Here is a 19,879-nt window from a genome sequence, read left to right as displayed (position 1 = left end):
TGTCAAGCTATTGAGTTTGCAATGCAGCTTCTGCCTCTGAGATCAGATCCTGAGTTTTAGGGGAGAAAGTGAAGTGCTTGTGAGTTGGGGGTGAGAGACACGGTCTGGTCTCGGACCCCGGCACACCCCCCCGCCTCATGAGGACCAAGGTTCCCCCCACCTTGCTTTTCCACTACAAGGAAACAGGAAATGACGAGACCAGAGTTATGCCCACATCATCCCTCCAGTGGGGTATCAGGTAGAGCAAAAGGATCCTGTTTCCCTCAGATTACGGGGTTAAGGAGAGATCACAAAAACAGAAACGACACATTTTAGCTCTGTCAAGTACAGATTTACTTGTCATGCACAAAAAGGAAACTGTGAGCTTCCTGCCTGACCGGCCTTACCCTTCCAGGGACAGGGAAGGGGTCGGGGGAGGGGCCCGGCCTCGTGGGCTGGACGCACGAGTCCTCAAAGGGCCCCGAGATCCATCTTTCCTGACACCCAGGCCACGCTGCTTGAGGCAAGAGGTGGACGTGCACTTGCGGCCAGCCCAGGGTCTGAGCTGGCCCCCTGGGTCCCCACAGAGAGCCAGGGGTGTGCACATGGTGGATGAAACCACCCAGAGGGCGACACGTCCCGGCTCCAGCCGGGACCCTGAGCCACACGAGGGAACCGCCAACAGCCTGGAGATGGGCAAAGGCAAGCCGACAGGAGGCCTGTTACAGGGCAGGCGAGGGGCGGGTGTGAGTCGGCAACTCCGTTTCATCTGGACCGGACTGGCCACTCGCTCGGGACCCCGGTGTGAGAGAGGGAGGGTGCAAGCACTCTGTGAAGGGACCTCGGCCCCGGGTCTCAGTGGCTGCCTGGGGACTGCAGGCGAGGATCGGATGCACTGGCTGGAGTGTGGGGAGGGGCAGCAGGCTCTGCACCCGACTCCATGCGTGGGTGAGCTGGGACCCTGGCATGGGCGACAGGTGGCACCCAAGAGTACAGAACTGGGGGAGGGAGGACGTGCTGATTAGCAGTGAAGGTGGGCGTAGGTAATTGGCGGGCAGGCCCCGTGCAGCCCAGGAAAGGGGGCCTCTGGACAAACAAGGACCCCTAATAGAGGCAATCAAAGTGAGGGAGGCGGCCGCTGGGCTTGCACCACTTGGTTCAAGTGCATGAATTTAAAGGAAATCAGGCAGTGGCTGCTGGCCCGTGTCAGCGCTGGACCTCTGGCTCTTCCCTCTAGGGGGCAGTCTGACCCCACAGAAAAGGCACTCCCCCAGCCCCAGCCCCAGCCCAGCCCCAGCCCCAGCTGCTCCCGCAGGGGCTCCAGGGAAGGCCTGCGCAGGCAGGCGCGTGCTGGGTACCAGTGTAAACATTCACAGTATTCCCAGAGAAGGCGGTGGCCGCCTGCCACCCGGGGGACAGCCTGTGAGGTGCCAATCAGAGGTACAGAAGAAAAAGGTCACTCCGTTTTTCTTTCTCAGGATGTACAGGGAACATCACCAAGGGGAGTGTGAGGTTCTCAAGGTTTCCGGGGCTGCCACTCGGGTCAGAATTGCCGCTGCCGAGGCCCACGGCGCCTTGATGAGGAGGAGGCAAGTGGCAGCTGGCTCCTCGCCCAGCGGGCCCCCGGGGTCGAGGTGGTGGCAGGATCTGGGCATGGCGGACTGCAAACCAGCGCCCCCGAGGACACCCAGTCAGGGTGCCCAGAGCAGGGCTCCTCCTCCTCTCAGGGGCCCCGGCTGGAGAGACGACCGTTTGCCTTGGCTACAGAAGCAAAAGGAAGCTTCTGCCTGGACAGGTGTTCCCTCTGACCTGCGAGCTGGGAGCCATGCTGCAAGCGGAGGTCCGGCTCGTGAGGAGCGGAGCGGTGGCGTTTCAGAGGCCAGCTGGCTCCGCAGGCCTGCTCGGTCCGAGTGACGAGCGCCTTGGCTGCCCCGGGCTCTCCTCCTCCCTGAAGGGGCCGCCAAGTGCAGGTGCCCTGCGGCCCTCGCTGGGCGTCCATCCTGGGGGCCAGGCAGAGGCGCCGCTCCGTCACAGCAGCTCCTGCTCGTCGTCCTCAGAGCCCGAGGGGCCCTGGCGCACCTCCTCGTACCACTTGTTGGTGAGGGTTTTCATCTGTATGCGCCCGTGGTGCAGGTCCTGAGGCAGGAGACACAACCAGGCCAGTGGGTCAGGGGCAGGGTCAGGGTCGAGGAAGGGAGAGGAGCTGCTTTGTACCTTGTGGGGGGGAGGGAGGCAGGGACCATGGCCACACGCAGTTTCAAAGCGGGAACTGAGTCAGCTGGGATTCTTCTATGTGGGGGTGGGGGAGACAGGAGGTGTCACTCAGAAACAGGAGGAGTGGGAGACGGTGGCAGGATGTTAAAAACTGTGGCTCTGGAGTCAGACACTCCTGGGCTGTCCTTTGGCTCTGCCTCATGCTGGCTGTGTGACCTCAGGGGGCTACCTCACCTCTCTGGGCCTCAGCCTTCATTCCCAGCTGTCAAGTGCGAGAACAGCCACCTCTGCTGGGACTGTTGGGAGGATGAACCAGGGCAACTGTGAACACCGTTTGGTGTGGCCCATAGTGCGAGCTCACACACCGCATCAGGACCGCTGCCAGTGGGGAACAGGGCAGGGGGGAGGGCAACCAGAAGAGCCCCCCCCTACCCTGCAGGCCTGCAGAGGGCAGGGTGACTGGTCGGCAAAGCAGGCCCGAGCTGGCCCAGAGACTGCCCCCACCCGGTCTGCCACCCAGAGGCCAGCGGTGCCCGGACAATGGAACGAGCGCCTGAGCCTTGGGCCCCTGCCTGCGGCCCTGGCGAGTCTGAAATTCCTCAGCTCAGATTCGGTGGCTGATCAATGTCCCGAGTCTATCATCCAGGAAAAGCAAACTGCTAACAAGTCTATTATTAAACCGGCACTAAATCCGGCAGCGAAGGAAAAACAGCAGATGCAATCCTGGGAAGGAGAGCCAAGCAGGGGGCGGCGGCCCAGCCTCCCCTCCCCAGCGCAGCACGTGAGCCCTGGCTCCCTGTCCCCCGTGGCCAGTGCCGGTTCTGAGGGAGGAAGGCAAGGGACCCCCAGCCGTGCGGCGCTGGCCCATGTCCCACCTCCTGGGTCAGCCGACGTGTGAAGAAGGGGTTCAGGTACTTGGCGTCCAGCCACAGGAAGCCTTTGAGGTCCTGCCGCCTGATGTAGTGGGCCTCATACTCCTCCTCGGTGAGCTCCGACAGGTGCTCCGACTCCACGGTGTTGCCCTGCGGGGAGGCGGGCGGGTGAGGCCGGCAGATGGGCTGGCGTCTCCCTGGCAGCCCATGCCACCCAGCCCACCTAGCAGCCCTTCACCCCGGCCACCCGTGTCCCCAGCCCCGCCTGCACTTCCGAATCCGTGCGGTGCATCTGTGGGCAGCAGGGGGCTTCCTGGGAGCCTGCAGGGAGGCAGGAAGGCTTGTAAAAACATGACGGATACCCAGGAATAAACCAGAACCGGGAACAAATCAGAAGTTCTGGGCCGACGCTGGGCTTGGTTTGTAAGCTTCCAGGAGACTTCCTTCCTGTGCAGGTCAGTGCCAGGGAGTGGTCGGAGAGGGCAGTGGGGGGAGCGGAGACACACAGACCATCCAAGCGGGAACCACGGAGGAATGACGAGATCGCCAGCACAGGGCACAGCAGGCCTGGACGGTGAGTGGGCCTCACACTCACTGGACCAGCTCAGCCCCGCCCCCGGCCTCTGTGGGGGCCTCAGGACCGAACTCCAGTGCGCTGCTCTGCTGCGGGAGCTGCTCCGCAGCCACAGCCTGCTGGCTGGGCCTGGGCCGGTTCACAGGGCTTGTGAGCCCCCAGAACGCCGGGCCCACTTGCAGAATCCGACTCAGGGCGTCTGGGCCGGGGCCGAGCATGTGCATTCCCAACAGGTTCCTCGTGACGCTACTGGCCCGGGAGCCCACGCTGGGGACCTCCCGTGGACCGTGAAGAGTGAAGGCTCTGGACTCTGTGTGACCTCGGCTCTGCGACGGGGCCTCTCTGTGCCCCGGTGCTCTCGCCTGTGCGAGGGGCATGGCAGGAGCCTCTGCTTCCTGCAGGTCCCCAGGCGACCTGCCACAGTCCGAGGACACCCGAGCACTGTGCCTGCACCACAGGACACTCCCTGAACGGCCTGTGCTTCCGCGGAGCAAACGTCCTGTCTCTGCTCGAGCCGGGGGCGGGCGGGGCAAGGGGTGGTGTTGGTTCCCCGAGTGTGGCTGCAGCATCAGCACCTGGCAGCCTGTTAGGTGTGCAAGTTCTTTCCAGCCCCACCCCGGACCTGTAGGACCCCGGACACCTGTACCGATTCTGACACCCACTGACGGGTTTCGGACCCACACTAGAGCTTTTGGTGAAATGGAGGTGGGTGAGCGGGGGTGGGGGAAGGGCCGCTGGGAGAGAGAGAGGGAGGGAGGGAGGGAGGCAGCCCGGCACCGGCTCCTCTGCAGGGTTCGTTCCAGCAGCACAGCCCAGACCTGGGCTTCCCGTGTGCCCTGCGGTACCTCCCTGTGACCTATCTCCTGGCTGAGGATTTCGGTGCCGCCCGTGACCGAAGTTACTGAGGCAACCAGAAGAAGATGCATTTATGGAAATTCATGTGGGGGGGGGGAGTGGGAGAGCTGGTGCAGAAAGGCGGGAGAGGCCTGGGTGGCTTCTGCTCCTGTCAGAGTCTGGCCTGGCACATGGGGCCTGAGGGGGGCACACGGGACAGGGAAGGCCCGAGCACAGCTGACTCTGGAGGGGCGGCCCACCGGCAGGAGCAGCTGCAGGCAGGGGGGTGGCTCAGAGGAGGCAGAGGTGGGCACCCCAGTCCCCAGGCAGGCAGGCTGTTGACTGGCTTCAGCATGGGGCACCTCTCATGGCCCTCAAAGCCACCTCCCCCACCTCAGGGCCCACAGGAGGCTCCTGGTGAGTGCTGGGAATGATGTGGCAAGCAGGGCCCTGTCCTGGGCCCTGATGGGGCAGGGCGGTCACTGGCAGGGGAGGAGTGTTGCTGGGCGAGTCCGAGACAGGCCCACGCTCCCCGCCCACGACCTCCGTGGCTTCACCAGACCACAGGGCTGGCAGACAAGCCACCCCAAGAGCTACGCTTCAGAACCTTGGTTCGACCTCCTCGTCGGGTTGGGCAGCTGCACCTGTGCGTGCGTGCGTGCGTGCAAAGGTGCCGAGCATCCTCAAATTGCGTCTCGTTTCCCCATTTCCTGGCAGTCGGTGGGGAACAGCCCTCCGCCCTGCCCTGCCCCGGGCCCAGCAAGCACTGACCATCTTCTCGGTCTTGCTGAGGTTGACGTCCTTCCTGTTCCGGCGACGCGCCTTGGCGTCCTCGATGTCCATGAGGCGGATGAGGGGCATGGTGCTGCCGCCCAGCAGCAGGATGGTGAAGAGCACGATGATGATCGTGGTGGTGCCGATGAGCTGCCGCTTCTCCATGGGCTCCAGGTCTAGGTGCAGGCTCAGGGCGTAGGGGATGGCGCCCCGCAGGCCTGGGGGGACAGCGGAGGGCGTGAGGGGAGAGGGCAGCGGCGCCCTGACCCGGTTCCCTGGGGACCCGGGGACTGTCATGGCCAGTCGAACATCCTACCCCACCGCGCTGGCTGGAGAGCACAAGCATGCGTGAGGCTCTGGGGTGGGAGAGAAGCAGGCTGCAGAGAGGTGGGGCCCAGGGGTAGGCTCCCCTCCGCTCCCCCTTCACAGCGTGGTCGGGCAGGTCACGTGAGCTGCCCCGTGCAGGCTGGGAAGCACAGCACGTGCACGTATTTATCCAGCCCAACGCTCACATTTAGAAACACGAGGGCTCGTGCACGCAGACCGGGCCCTTCCTGTGCACGCGCCGGCCCTGTGCTGAGCGCTCTGAGCCCGGGGCCGTGTGTGCTCTTCACAGGAAACTGTAAACCAGGTCCTGTTACTCCCCACAATCCACTCAGGAGGCCGGGAGACTACGTCCCCCCAGGGCCACCCAGCCTGCAGGCAGTAGCACAGAGAGCGGCGTGTGCAGCGCCCCCTGCTGCGCAGCCCCTGGCAGCACGGACAGGCCCGGGGCCCCGAGTGACTTCTGGCTCACGAGGCACGGCCGTTTCCAAAGGGCGCCGACCACACGGCCCCCTACACGGTGTGCGCCTTCGCACGAGGCATCTTCCCCCCACGGTTCGTTCGAGGCTGGACTCACCGCTGAACCACATGATGAACATCATCTTCGGGGTGATTTTATGATCGCGGAAGAAGTTCAGAAGGTAGGAGAGAGGGAAAATGTTCACCGCTCTGCCGAACAGCACGAGCACCTGTTAACAGCAACCGACACGTCTTGGACGCCAGCCTCTGGTGCTTCAAGTTGAAGCTCGTTGCAGCCCACCCAGGCCCTGTAGCCCACCCACTGCCAGTAGAGCGCTCCCCTTGGTTCTAACTGGCGTGAATGACACCACGCTACTCAGAAGTGCGGGGGGTGGGGGGGGCTATCTATCCTCCGTGCCTGGTGTCTGCGTGCCTGGGAGAAGGTGAAGTTTGTACACCGCATCTCAGCAGGCAGGGGGAGAGGGCTAGCGAGGTGTCGGCGCTGGCTTCACTGGTGACAGCAGGACAGAACTGAATGGCAAGAAGCCACGCGGACGCACCGGGAGGGTAACTGAAGGGCAGCCTAACTCCTCCACAGGCGCCCCGCCAGGGCACGGGGCTGTGCTCGTGGCTCCCGAAGGGCTAGCTCTGCAGGGACAGACGGGGTGCTCCTGCCTCTCCAGGGGGCCTGCTCCTTGTGGGGGCGGCGGGGGGGGGTAAGGCTGGGAAGGGCCGGCCCAGGCACACGAACGCTGCTCCCTGAGCCAGAGGGGCGTGTCCGCCGGTTCTGAAAGGAGGCCACACAACCCGGCCAGCTGCTTGCCGTGGCTTCTGGTGGCTGACCGTCTCCAAAAGCATGTTTGTCTTCGTGAAATACAGCTTTGTGTAGTTTAAATCTTCTCTAAGTGGGTGCTTAGGTCTATTTATGAATTTACTTCCATTTTTTCAGTCTCGGAAAGGATAATAATATACAGACATACATGGCGCAGGCTCTAAGCTCCGCCTTCCCACCAGCACGGACTGAGGGGGCCTCGGAGCGTGTGCCTCGATGGCCAAGTTGATGATGGCTCCCAATCACCTCACGTTGATATGCCAGACAATGTGCTGAGCGTTTTCTACGCGTTATCTTGTTAAATTTAGATCCCTGCAATGATCTTACGAAGCAGGGGGCACTGTCTCCATTTCAGGGACAAGGAAAGGGAGACACGGAGGGGTCAAGTGACTGGCCCAAACCGAGTCACTGCTCCAGGTCCCCGTCCCTCCTGCCGCCCCTCCCAGCCCACGGCCGACACACCTCCTCTGGGCTTTACCCGCCGGCACCCGGTCCTCTGTCCCCACACTCGTGTTTCAGGTTTGACCCAAAGGGCCCCTAGCCCCAGTGCCCACCCTAAAGACTCGTATACTTTCTGAAAAGCCTTGCTGCTGTCCCCTTGTCCTAGAACCTGAATTTGGAGGATACTGGTGACAGAAGCCACGCACTCTTGCTGACTGAGAGGTGCGAGCACCCAGGTGGCCTAGAGAACCATGTTTCTCCGGAGGGCTCCTCATCTCCTCTGGGTCTCGGGCTCCCTGCACACCAGACGGGCAGGCCTCTGGGCGTGCCCCCTGCAGGGCGTGCCCCCTGCAGGCGACCGTGCACAGTAACAGGTTCGCCTCCGAGAGCCGTGCTCATGATGTGGGGCTGGCAGTAACAGTTGACTGAAGGTGAATTACGGTAATTCAACAATAGTGAAGTAGACTTCTCATGCGCCTTATTACCATAGGATCTAAAAAGACGACAGAGATCGAGTCGGGGATGGAGGGTGGATCTGCAGGAGGGCCCACAGAGATGCAGAGCACAGGGGGCCGACCTGGGCGCACTAGGCTCAACCCAATGGGTCAGGAGCCACTCACGGCACTCGGACCGGATGCCTGGGGGAGCTGGGCCTTTCTCTCAGATGCCAAACTGTTCTTTTCCCCACAAGGATCTGATTCTGCTGCAAACGATTAAGCTTCTACTTTCCTTTTTTAGAGGTGCATTTTAATTAGTCTCCTCCTGCCACCCCCAGAGCGATCAGAACAGTTTCCTGAGCCTTCCTGAGGGCGAGCGGGCGGCACCTGGGATGAGTCCCCTGGGTGGCGCTCCAGGGGCACAAGGAAGGAGCTGGTATCCTTACTTGACACACGTGTCCAAGGCCATGCTTCTGCATGGACACGCCTGGGGGAGCCACAGTGAGAAATGCATGCCCTATACGCTACCCGGAAAACACAGAAAAGAAAAAGAATCATCCCCAGCTCTATAAGCACTGGGAACACTTGGCTAGATTTTCTTTACATATTTTCTTTTTTTCTATGCATATGTTGTTACATGGTTTGCTCAAATCTATATTCAATTCCGAAATCTGCTTTCACCACCTACCATAAAAATTCATAAGCTTGTACTTTTAAAAGAAGCCCGTAACATTCAAGACCACTTAAAATTTTTAAAGAAACCAAACCCCTTTTCTGAGGATATTCATTCATTGAGTTCCACCCCTTTACTGTATGTTTATGATTTTTCAACAAAAGAAACCTTAAACAAAAGCGTGTCTATGTAGCTGTTGACTTCAAAGAGCTAACAGTTACATAAATGAATCCGGAACATGTGGTTACTGAGCTGTGAATAAGTGATTAAATAAAAACGAGGAAAATACTTACTATGCACCAGACGACAAAGGAAATTTCAAACTTGTGAGGGAAACTAAAAATGGACAGGCCAAGAAACGCAAACACACATGTTTCTGAAACAAACCAAAGAATGGATTATTCAGCCCTGACTGTTTCTTCCAGCACAGACTAAATCGTGCAAGCAAACAAGCAGGCGTTCACGCGCCAGTCAGCACCCAGCGGTAACACTGGGCTTACTTTCTGGGACATCCTGCGACCGATACCTGGTGAAGCTCGTCCTGCGATTCTCTCCCCCTTCTCCGTCACACGAGCGACACGTGCTTGCTCCTCAGAGCCTCCTAATTGAAGGAGGCAGCTGCGGAGTACTCATTAGCAAGCTAGCACTCAGTCCACTTGCCGAACGCCGATCAGCACGGATCCCGACTGCTGGCCAAGTGGCAAGGAGTCAGAGCCGGGGCTGCAGGGGCCGCGTGACTAGTGCGAAGGGCCCTTTGCTGTCTTCCTGGCCGGAGCGGGCCGAGCCAAATGCTGGACCTCGCACACTTAATGCCACCGCAGGTTTAGGAGATGGCTCGCCCCTGCGGGGTTTGCGGGGAGAGGCGCATTTCTGGCCCCCGGCTTCACAAGTCCAAGCCCAACGTGTACGCTTGTTGTACAGGCGGCGGAGGTGCTTTTCTTAAGGAAAGGCACCTTGCACGTTTCCAGCACCAGGTCCCCGCCTAAACTGTGACGTCCCCCAGACAGCCTCGTAGCCGGGGAGAAAAGGCCATTTTTACATAGCTGAACATCATAAAACAGTGAGGCTGCTTTAAAGGCATCTCGGCCCTGTTTTTTTTCCTAAAATGTGTCTATTTTTAAAAGCAGTCACAAACTGGACAGTAGATCCACCCCTATCCTCCTTGAATTTTCTTCTGATCCATTAAATATTTTTTGTGATCTTTCCAAATCAGCTCATCTAGAACACACTGAGATCTATGTTGTGCTTTCTTTGGCAGCATAACTCCTGTAGGCGAAAGTAGGTTTACGCAGGGCAGTTTATTCTTGTAGTATTATTACGTATAACTGCATTAGTTCCGTGTGAACAACTGTACACCTACCTTCGCCCCACACTGTTTGGGATGTCATGGCTAATTTAATGAATCCTTTGTCATTGCTTATTTCAACTGTTCCTACTTCTAATACTACAAACAACAGTAAAGGTAATTCTGCACAGGCGACATTCCTGGTGGCAGAACTGTGGGTCAAAGGGCACGAGCCTTGTACACTCAGACCTGCCGCAGATCCAGACTCCCCACAGGGATGGCATCAGCACATACGGCACCAGCACACGTGTTTTCCACACACCCGTGTCGGAAGTGGGTGTTATCAAACCTAAAATGCATGGGTCTCTCGGGGACCGAGCAGAAACTGATGGACATTTTGCCTTTCGCCCTTTACCTGTGGGAGCCAGGGCCAGAGTCACCAGCGGTGACTTTCTGAGAGGGGTGCACTGGGGAAACGCTGACTGGGCCGGCAGAGACAGAGCGGGCTTCAGAGCCACGTCTGAGCCCTGCGGCTGTGGGCGAGTCATGTGACGTGTGAGCCCCCTCCCACCCCAGGGAATGAGGGCGCTGCGCAACCTGCCCCTCCCCCCCGCCACGTGTGACAGCGTGGAGCTCACGCTTCCAGGTGAGACAAGCCCCGCTGCAGTACCAGGGGAGACGCTGACGGTGGTGGCCAGGGCACAGACACTGGGCACCAGTGCGAAGGGACAGTGTGTGTGGTTCCTTCACTCCCAGGCCTAAGCTAGGGAGGAGGTACATGTGCGGGGTGGTGTGTGTGGGGGGGGGCCGGCCATCCTGGTGTACCCCAGCTCAACAGCAGTACCTCCCCAAGTTGTCTTTCAAGGGTCCCGTGGACAGGTGTGGGAAAAGCTGTGACTGCACTTCTCTCTCAGAAATTCACAATGCACGCTCGCTGCGAAGTCTTGCAGCTGAGGAACTTGTTACACTTCACTTAGCCCAAGACTTCCCAAACTCTCGTTTTGACTGTGGAGTCTTTATCCCCCTAACTCGCATCAGCACCAGTGCCAAAGGAAAACGTTTTTGGAGATGCCACTTTAACATTAAAATGCATGAGTCTCAAATGTTCATAATTAGTAGTTCTCATTATTTTTGGTTTTAAAATGGCATGCATCAAGTGTTCCATTTGTTAGGCATTTGGTTTATGTTGTGGAATTGAAAAGCTGGAGCAACTACCAACAGATAAGGGGGCGTGCTTTCTGGCTCTGAGGGGTCCCGCTGCCTCTTCTGCCAGGAAGACCCTCGACCCTAAAACAGGGCAGGACGGACAAGCAGCTCCGGGCAGGCCCTCGCCCGAGCGCAGCGCAGCGGAACTCACCGCACAGGAAGGCCACGGTCCGCAGGGTTTGCTGCATGAGGATCTGGGTGACCGGGGACAGGTTGTGGTGCGTGTAGTGGGACATCACGATGCCCGAGAACAGGATGGCCATGATGCCTGGAGAGGGACAGAGGGGCCGAGTGACATGGGCAGAAAAGCACCTACCGCGTGACCCACAAACGGCACGTCCCACTTCCTGCAGGAGGTCCCTGGAGCCCACAGAGTCAGGTGTTCTAAGAAGGAAGAAAAAAGAACACACCACCTGAGGCCTCCCGGAGGCTGCAGAGAAATGCCATGGCCCTTCTGTCTGGCGGCCTCATTGCCAGCTGGCAGACCTCGGGCCAAGATCTCCCCCGGCCCCCCACCAAGCCTGTTTTCATTTTTTTTTTAAGATGTTATTTATTTCCAGAGAGTGGGGAGGAAGAGTGAAAGAGAAGGAAAGAAGCATCCGTGTGTGAGAGAAATGTGGGTTGGTTGCCTTGCCCCCAACTGGGGACCTGGCCCGCAACCCAGGCACGTCCCCTGACTGGGAATCGAACCAGCGACCTTTTGGCACACAGGCTGGCGCTCAGTCCACTGAGCCACACCAGCCAGGGCCAGGGCAGGGGCGGCAAGAGCGCCGGTTTTCTCATCTGGGCAGTGGGAACAGTAGCACCCACTCGTGAACTGTTAGGAGAGCAATGAGGACCAGCCATGCGGAGTGCCCATCACAGGACAGGCGTGGGCCGTCACTGCCGTCCACGGACAGAAGGAGGGGCAGAAGGAGAGTGTAAGAATCTGGGTAGACTTTAATTTGCTCTGTAATACTGTCCTTGATTTTGAGTTCCCCTATAACCACCATGAAACACTCTTACAATACAGACAGATGCGTTATAACACACAGTGCCTCTTCCATAAAGCCCTCCATGAGAGTCCACAACTTCTGCTGTTTACTAACATTTAAAAAGTTATTTACTTATTTTATTTCATTTTAGAGAGAGGGGAAGAGAGAGAGAAACATGGTTGCCTCTCATAAGCCCCCTACTAGGGACCCAGCCTGCAGCCCAGGCCTGTGCCCTGACTGGGAATTGAACCTGTAACCCTTTGGTTCACAGCCCACGCTCAGTCCACTGAGCCACACCGGCCAGGGCTTGTTTACCAACGTTTCAAGTCTCCACGTTGGGCCGCTGCCCCCATCACAGCTGAAGCCCTTTACGCAGGTCTCCTCTCCGCGTCTCCCTGTCTAGGGTCTCTATTTCACGGAAGGAAGCTGACATTTTCATAAAGTTGCTAAGTAAGTAAATATATATGAACTGCAAGTCAGACTTTATAAGCAAAATGCTTACTCCTTCTGTTGTTTTGAGGAACGTGGATTAATCGTGAACTTTTACATTTATGAAAGGGTGAACATTCACAGAACCGCGTCAGAGACATTTCGATGGCTGAGCTTCCCGTACACCCAGTGCCCCACAAGACATGGGAAGACCCCACTCTCCGGCCCAACGGGCACGTGCTGGCCCGAGTGACGGCGGAAGCCGGGACATTTTATCTCCTAGCCCTCTTAGCAAACAGCACGTTCTCTGCTCTTTCACTTTCCCCTACGGAGGAGGCTGGACAGGGGCATTTCAGCAACGCTGCCTGCCCACGAGCCACGCCCGACGAGATGGGAGAAGGGGCAGCAGTGGGCAGGAGGCGCCTGTACTTGCTCCTGCAGAGCACTGAGGAGCCCCCGTAGCTCAGGAGCCAGTCGGGACCACTGCGCTGCGAGATAAAAACCACGCACACGACAACCAACCCCTGGTGGCTGTCCTGTAGGATCCTGCAGGTGACCACCTGGAGAGCTGACCCTTCCATAAACCATCAAGAAGCAAAGCAAAGGGAATCAGTGGAGAGACAGATCCTGGGTCTGGAACTCAGTGGAGACGGGAGGAGAACAGGGCAGGACAGACTTGTGCGGTTATGCACTTGGCCTTGTGCGGGGCAGGCCACTGCGGAAGGGGCTGGCTTCCTGGCTTTCAAGGGGCGTTGCCTCACCAGCGCGGTTTGAGAAGGGTTACCCATTCACGAGCAGAGCTGAGGCTCAGGGGTTCCTACCTTGAAGGAAAAGTCACCCCAGAGGAGCCTGAGCCCCATTCAAGTTGTAACACAAACGGCCTTCTCCCCACGTGGCCGTCCTGCCCACAGAGACAGGGTGTCACGGCCCACGGACCCCGACATGACTCAGCCACTCCGGAGAGCCAGGGCCAGACAACAGGATCAAAATGGAGTGGGCGAGCGGCCCGTGGGCGAAGAAGGCACCGACGAGCCCGTCCACAGAGGGCGGAGGGCGGCCCTGTGCACAGGGCCTCGGGCTGACCGGCCTTCCTGCTGGTTTTCTGAGAGATGCGAGGTACCTGTTTCTTATGGGAAATCTGCTAACTTAATGATGCAACCAACCAGTGTTTCAAGTTTTTTTTTGTGTGTAGATAAACAAGCTCTATCTGGGGGGTGAAATTAGACCAGATGAAAATGGGCCTCTGGCCTTTACCACGGGCTAGCGTGGGGTCAGGGCACCTCTGAGTCCTCGGGGCCGAAGGAAAGAGTCAAGGTCAGCAGTGGGTGCAAAGGCCTGAGGGACAGCTCAAGTGTCTGCCCTCTGAGCTCTCCCTGAGCCGAAGGTGACTTCCCCAGCCCCAGACTTCCCTGGTCCGCTGCAGCTGCCACCTGCAAGGGCTGTAAAACACTAGTAGGTGAAATGGCGCGAGCAGGCCCACTCCTAGGAGTGAACATGCCCTGTAGGGAAGACTTCCCGACACATTCCTTTTAGATGGAAAAGTTGTGTAAGGAGGCAAATAAGAGCGGAGCAAAGCGGCCAGACTCCTGGAAGAGGGGAAGGCGGGAGGAACTCCATCTCCAGTCCCCGTTAAACCCACCATTCTAAGTGTAATAAGGAATAGAGAGAAGGGATTCAAGTCCACAAGGCGGACGTAGCAGGGCAGCGTGGTGCAAGTCCCACGGTGCCCTGTCTTCCTGCGGGTCAAGTACAGTGTTCCTCCTGACGGCCGAGTCAAACCACAGTCAGCCCCCTTCGTCAATCACCCAATACTAAATGTAATTATACAATTTTGCTCTAAAGCACGCAGGCTCAGAGGTATAAAGGGAATCTCCACCTTCCTAGAGGTTAGCTACCATTAACAGTGTGCTATGCATGTTTGCCAGTTCTTTCACTCTGCCATTATCAAGTTTATCTGTCTTTAAAACGTTAATAAACAGGATCCGACTAGATACATGCAGGTACTGCTCACACAGCAGTTTCCGGCGAGGCCTCGGAACTTGCCTCTGCACAAGCAGCGGACTCCCGCCTCCTTCCGGGCCTACAGGACCCGGTGGGCCGGCTCCTCGCCCCTCTGTCCCAGCCACACGGTCTTCCTGGGGCCTGCCTAGCTCCCTCCCACCCATCAGACACCCTCAGCACCTGCTGCTCCTGCTGCCAAACAAACACCCTTCCTCAGACCCGCTCCGGTCTTGGCTCCATGGCCACCTCTTGGAGGAGACCTTCTGACCCGTCTCACGGTGCGGCCGCCCCCCGAGCCACTGTCTACGTTACTCTCTTCATATCATTTCTCACTGCCTGAGATTAAGGGGTGTGTCTGCTCATGTGCTTACTACCTGTCTTCTGCAGGCGGGAACTCACTGAACGGCTGAATGAACAGCAACTTTCTTCAAATTTGACAATATATTTTGGAGTGGCAGGACAAATAGGACGAATCCACGTTTGAGGCGGCTGCACAGCGTGCCGCAGTGGGAGGGGCCGAGATCCACTTCACCGCCCCCACCGCCCCCACCGCAATGTCGGAGAACACAGAGCGGCACCCAGCTTTCTCTCGCGGGCAGCGCCGCGGAGGGATTCCTCGGATGCAGGACCGTGCCTGCGGCTGCCGGCAGAGCACTCCATCTTCGGCCGCACGTTCCCTACTTTTGCAGGAGTGTCATGCCCTGAAAGCCCCCTCCTCTGGGACTCACCTCGACGGAGTGTGGCTCTGCCCCGGTTCCCCTCCCTCAGCCCAGAGCTGCTCTCCTGGCACGGGAGGGCTGCACATCTGTGGTCCCTCAGAGCCAGAGGGCAGAGCAGCCCTCAGAACTGGCTCACATGCAAAATCGGAATAGGCTGCATCGATAGAATTAGAACGAAGGGTCTGAGAACAGCTAATGCTTCCAAGTAAGAATTAGGGCGACTGTTCAATATGCTGTTGAAACCAGGACACTTTTGTGAGTGAAAGGGGGTGCTGTTAATTTATTGTGTTGGGACAAAAGGGGGGAACTGTACGGTTGCCCTGGTGATGCCACGATTGGGCTGTCAGGATTCTTACTTGCGTAGCTCCCTCTCGTCCTCGCCACCAGCGTGAGGGTGGCACTTGTGCTACACGAGGTCGTGAGTTTGCTCAGAGTGGTCAAGTCTGCCCTTGGAGGGACGCGGCTACGGGGAGGGGCGGGGCCGGGATCCACGGCGCCCTCAAGCATGGCGCTCTAAGCACATGATTTGGGTAGACGACTGGGGCGGAGGGAATGCCCTGTTTGGCGGTCCGGGAACCACTCCCGTCAGCCCTTCTCTGGAGTCAGGCAACGCAGAGCACGGAGGGGAAGGGGGAGAGACAGAGACAGCTGCCTTCCCGTTCCCGCAGGCGCACAACACGCCAGGGTCACCTGCCCTTCTCTGGAAACTGGGCGGCAGGCGTCCCAAAGGCCCAGAGGGGGGCCGTGTGTTCTGGGCCCGCACGTGCTGTCTTCGGCCCCACTACTGAGAACTGCAGGGGTCCTCATGGAAACGGAAGCCCTGCCAACAGAAAACACTGCTTCTCTGAAGCACAGACTAGAAAAATGCTCCCTTGCTTTAACCACAAATCCCAAATGGACGTTGGAAATGTATCTCTGCCACCAGGCACTTGATGTCCCCACCCTGGAGCACTTTAGAAAAACAGGTAAAAACAGCGAGGCCAGAGCCAAGTGACTCACAGGTAGTGTTTGTGTGAGTGCCACAACTCGGGGGCGGTGAGAGAGGAAAGTTGGCAGCAGGTAGTGGGGTGAAACTTCCCAAGAAAACTGGCGTGGGGTTAAAAACAAAAAAACAAAAACAAAAACAAAAATCCCTGATGTTTCCAACGAGCTCTCCAGCGGAAATGGCCAGCGTCCTCCCAGCTGTCCCCTCGGCAGGGTCTGCTCGCAGGGCACCCGCGTGCGGTTCCAGAACGTGCTCTGTGGGAAATCTCTGTTCAGCGGGGTCCTTCAAAACCTGTGGGGACTTGTGCTTTGCCCGTGAAGAAATGATTGCTGTGCAAACTGCTGCCTCGCCATAAACAACTAGAGAACTTGTAAAAGACATTGAATAAAACCCAACACTGGGTGCTGGGCAGGGTGGGACTGAGATTCCCGATAGAGGGAAACAAAGGAGGCAGCCACTCCCACCCCAGGCCCCCACTCGGCTCACCACCTGGACAGAGCTCCCAAGCCAGAGCTCCCAGGCCGAGGTGCGGAGAGGGGAAGCCCCGAACCCAGCCCAGCAGTCTCTGTCTGATTGAGAAGGGAGACCGAGAGCTGGAGGGCTCAGAGCAGCAGAACACTGGCGCGGAGAAGCTACACAGACAACAGAAAGAGAGCTCTGTGAGCTGCCATTGAGTCCCCTTGGACCTCGGACTGGATCTGATCTGCACACGCATGGGCGAGACTCCACGCGGCTGGAAGAGAATCGCTAAAAAGGAGTAGGCTGAGCAATTCCCAAGGCACACGCGAGGCTGGGAGTAACTCGCGTCCCCTCGGGCCGGAGTGGAGTCACCTCCTAACACATGGGACGTGAGGCAGAGCCCTGAGGAGGGCAGTGCGTTCGTTCCTCGTGCTCCTCTGGACCTGCCCTGACAACGCTTAAAAGTAAACCTCAAAAGGATCGACTCTAGGAAACTTAGACATATGGCAAAGAAAATCCCAAACTCTATCTAATGAGCAAAAACATAACCGGGTCCACAAGGCCTGGTATCCAATCACAAACTAACGGGCAAGCAAACGGCAGCAGTGTATGACAAATAAACTGGAGAAACTTAACCAACAGAAACAGACTAGAATCAAAGGAGACGATGGAATTAGCAAACGAGGACGTTAAAATCACTCAGAAGTAATTTTATAAAATCGCTGTTATAACTATGTTCCGTGTGCTCCAGAATGCAGAGGCAATGATGAATATGATACATGCAAAACATGATGTTGCCTGGAAATGTTACTTCAACTAAAAGAAATGAGACACCAGCGGCTGCACACTGCATGGTTTCCCTTCGGTGACGTTCTGCAGAAAGAACGCCGCAGTGGCCGGATGCAGCTCCGTGGGCGCCAGGGCCCGGGGAGGGCCCCCAGCAGCCCGACCCCATCCTCAGGGTGTGGGGGGAAGGACGTTCGGAGCCCTTGTTCCGGGAAGGGGGCAAGACCAAGGTGACACCGTAATCGCTGCCACAGGACGGCCGGTACAGCGAGAGGGGGGACTGGGACCACCCGAGGCCCTGGGTGCAGCCAGGCTCTCGTGCACTTACCCGAGAGGGAGATCCCTTCCGCCAGCCCGTACGGAAGATACGCAAAAATGATCATCATGCCGAACTCCAAGGAAGGCGTTCTCCTCAGGTCGATGTGCTTGAGCACGTGGATGACAGTCGTCAAGGACAAAGAACACGGGGCCGTGGACGGGAGGTCTAGCGAGGGCACCAAACGCTGCCTCCCAAACACGTTACGTTAAACAATGGACACAAGATTCTGGAATATTCTGAGCTAACTAGTGAAAATCTGTCATCGTGGTTTTTTTTTTTTCCTCGCATGGAGACTGCAGTTTTAAGAAAGGGAACCTGACAAAACTAAGAAATGTACATTCCGAGACACATGGTGAGGGGAAATTAAAATCGACCTCAGTCAGCTCCTTTAAGAACGCTGACTTGGAAGGCGGGCAACGTGCCAGGGCTATGGGCAGCAAAGCGGGGGCCGCAGATGGACGGGGGACAGCCCACGCTGCTGGGTCCCTTCCGGGGCCTTGTTACACTTTCACCTCCTCCTCCCCCATCACATGAGATGAACTAACGGGGTTTCCAGGCTCGGGTTCAATGTCCCACGGGAGGGCCGCCTTTCCTACGCCCGGGGCCATCCAAACTCCTGCTCCTGAAAAGGAGAGTCTCCTGCGTCTCCCAGCATCGTCCCGTGCCCACGGGGCTCACGGCCCTCCATGCACCTGGCTTCAGCAGCAGGTGCCCCCCGTCCCCTTGTGAGGAAAAGAGAAATATGGAGGGAAGCATTAAGCTGGTGAACGTTTTCTGTTTTGTTCTGCTTATCGGTACAAGATGAGAAGCTGTCACCCCAGTCAGCAGAGCATCCAGCTTCTGGACAAGAGAGGCGATGGGAAAACTCCACGGGTGGCAGACAAACACGCCTGTCACTGGCGAGAAAGGCTCCTCCAGCCATCTGGGGGACAACCTACTCACTGGGGGCAGGGGCGGGCGGCTGTCTCCCCAAGACGCAGAATCAGGCCGGCCCCCATATGGCCGGGCGCCTGTTTTCCCGTCACGACCGGGACGAATGTTCCAGAGCAATGAAGGTGTCGCCGGCCTTCACGGGCCTCTCTCCTTCTTCCCTTCTCCGGCCGGAACAGCTTATGGGTTGTTTGTTATGCGAGAAAATCAGTGCAAATAACTGAGACGAACTCTCTTTGAAAGCCTCTTTCCTGGCCCTTCCGGATAAACACTTCCAGATTTTCTCCACTCGGCATTTTCAAATGAAATTAATTTCCAGTTTTCTGAGTGTGGCAAGTGAGACAGCAGAAAATGAAAATCATCTGAATGCAGTCTTCGTACTCCAGGAACTCAGAGGCCTCCCGAATCAGATCTGATATCCAGCACGGTTTTGCAGCTTTACAGTGACATTCTAAATCTCACGTGTTAAATTTAAAAATCTCTGAGTTTAAATTGAAGTGCTCCTGGCGCCAACACTAGGCGTACAAGTCCTCCATCACACACCACCTCAGACTAGCACCGGTCCCCCCAGGGGGCCGGAGGAAAAGGCTGGAGATGGCGGTGTGGGGCGCACTCTCCTCCTCCGTGCCCGTTCGTCACATGCAAAGGATATTAATGCAGAGATTAAGCCCGTGAGAGTGCCGAGCGCGGCCGAGCCAAAGAACATTTTGAGGAAGTAGCCAAGGGCTTGTAAAAATGTTTGCCACCCACTGACATCGGACATATTTTTTCTCGTTAAACCTTCAGCTGTGCTAGGAAAGAAAAGAAAACAGAAGGAAGTTAGAACGTTATAGACGCAGGTTATTAGAAATTAATTTAGCACGCAAAGCTCTGTCCTGGATTGCGCTCCCATTCCTCTGCCCCATCACTCGGTGTAGCACACGTGTTAGTTCACCTGCTCCGTCCGGGCCCTGCGCCAGTGCCCAGGGGTTCCGAGGTGAGGGCCAGGCCCCTGCCCGCGAGGAGCTGCCCAGTCTAAGGCGACAGAACACACGACCATCTGGGGAGAGGGCGCAGGGCTACGGCAGCACCAAGGTTCTGCGTGGCGTGTGGTTTAGAGTTAGGCTACAAAACGACGAGGGAAAAGCACGGGCAGAGGGAACAGCATGCGCAGAGGCAGGGAACCCGAGAACACAAGCACGTTCTGGGAACATTCGAGTACACAGGTTAGCATGGATAAAACACAGAAACAGGATGGGCGGGCGCAGCGGGGGAGACAGAGGCGAGGGGTAAGGCCAGAGCAGCAGGCAGCTCGGGACCTGCGAAAGGCGTTTGGTGAGCCAGGCTCAGGGCTGCTCCTCTCCCTCGGAGGCCCTGGGAGTGTTTCCAGCATG

The 19,879-nt window shown here is 57.7% G+C and overlaps 1 protein-coding gene across 2 annotated transcripts in view; it reads right to left on the bottom strand.

Annotated features, from left to right (window-relative positions):
* The window catches only part of SLC9A8 (solute carrier family 9 member A8), a 61,342-nt gene continuing 41,463 nt past the window's right edge, over nucleotides 1-19,879 (bottom strand). For both annotated transcript variants that reach the window (XM_028524922.2, XM_036009961.1), the window contains exons 9-16: nucleotides 19,159-19,297; nucleotides 17,586-17,691; nucleotides 11,056-11,172; nucleotides 8,707-8,789; nucleotides 6,149-6,260; nucleotides 5,245-5,465; nucleotides 3,069-3,215; nucleotides 1-2,115 (exon numbers count right to left, since the gene is read on the bottom strand). In XM_028524922.2, coding sequence (XP_028380723.1) covers nucleotides 2,008-2,115; nucleotides 3,069-3,215; nucleotides 5,245-5,465; nucleotides 6,149-6,260; nucleotides 8,707-8,789; nucleotides 11,056-11,172; nucleotides 17,586-17,691; nucleotides 19,159-19,297 — 1,033 coding nt within the window. In that variant the 3' untranslated portion in view covers nucleotides 1-2,007. The remainder of the gene's footprint in view (nucleotides 2,116-3,068; nucleotides 3,216-5,244; nucleotides 5,466-6,148; nucleotides 6,261-8,706; nucleotides 8,790-11,055; nucleotides 11,173-17,585; nucleotides 17,692-19,158; nucleotides 19,298-19,879) is intronic.

This window comes from Phyllostomus discolor, chromosome 9, assembly GCF_004126475.2.
Source record: "Phyllostomus discolor isolate MPI-MPIP mPhyDis1 chromosome 9, mPhyDis1.pri.v3, whole genome shotgun sequence".
In the NCBI taxonomy this organism is placed as follows: domain Eukaryota; kingdom Metazoa; phylum Chordata; class Mammalia; order Chiroptera; family Phyllostomidae; genus Phyllostomus; species Phyllostomus discolor.
The sequence above is the reverse complement of the archived record's forward strand: the minus strand, read 5'-3'. Positions and strand labels throughout refer to the sequence as shown.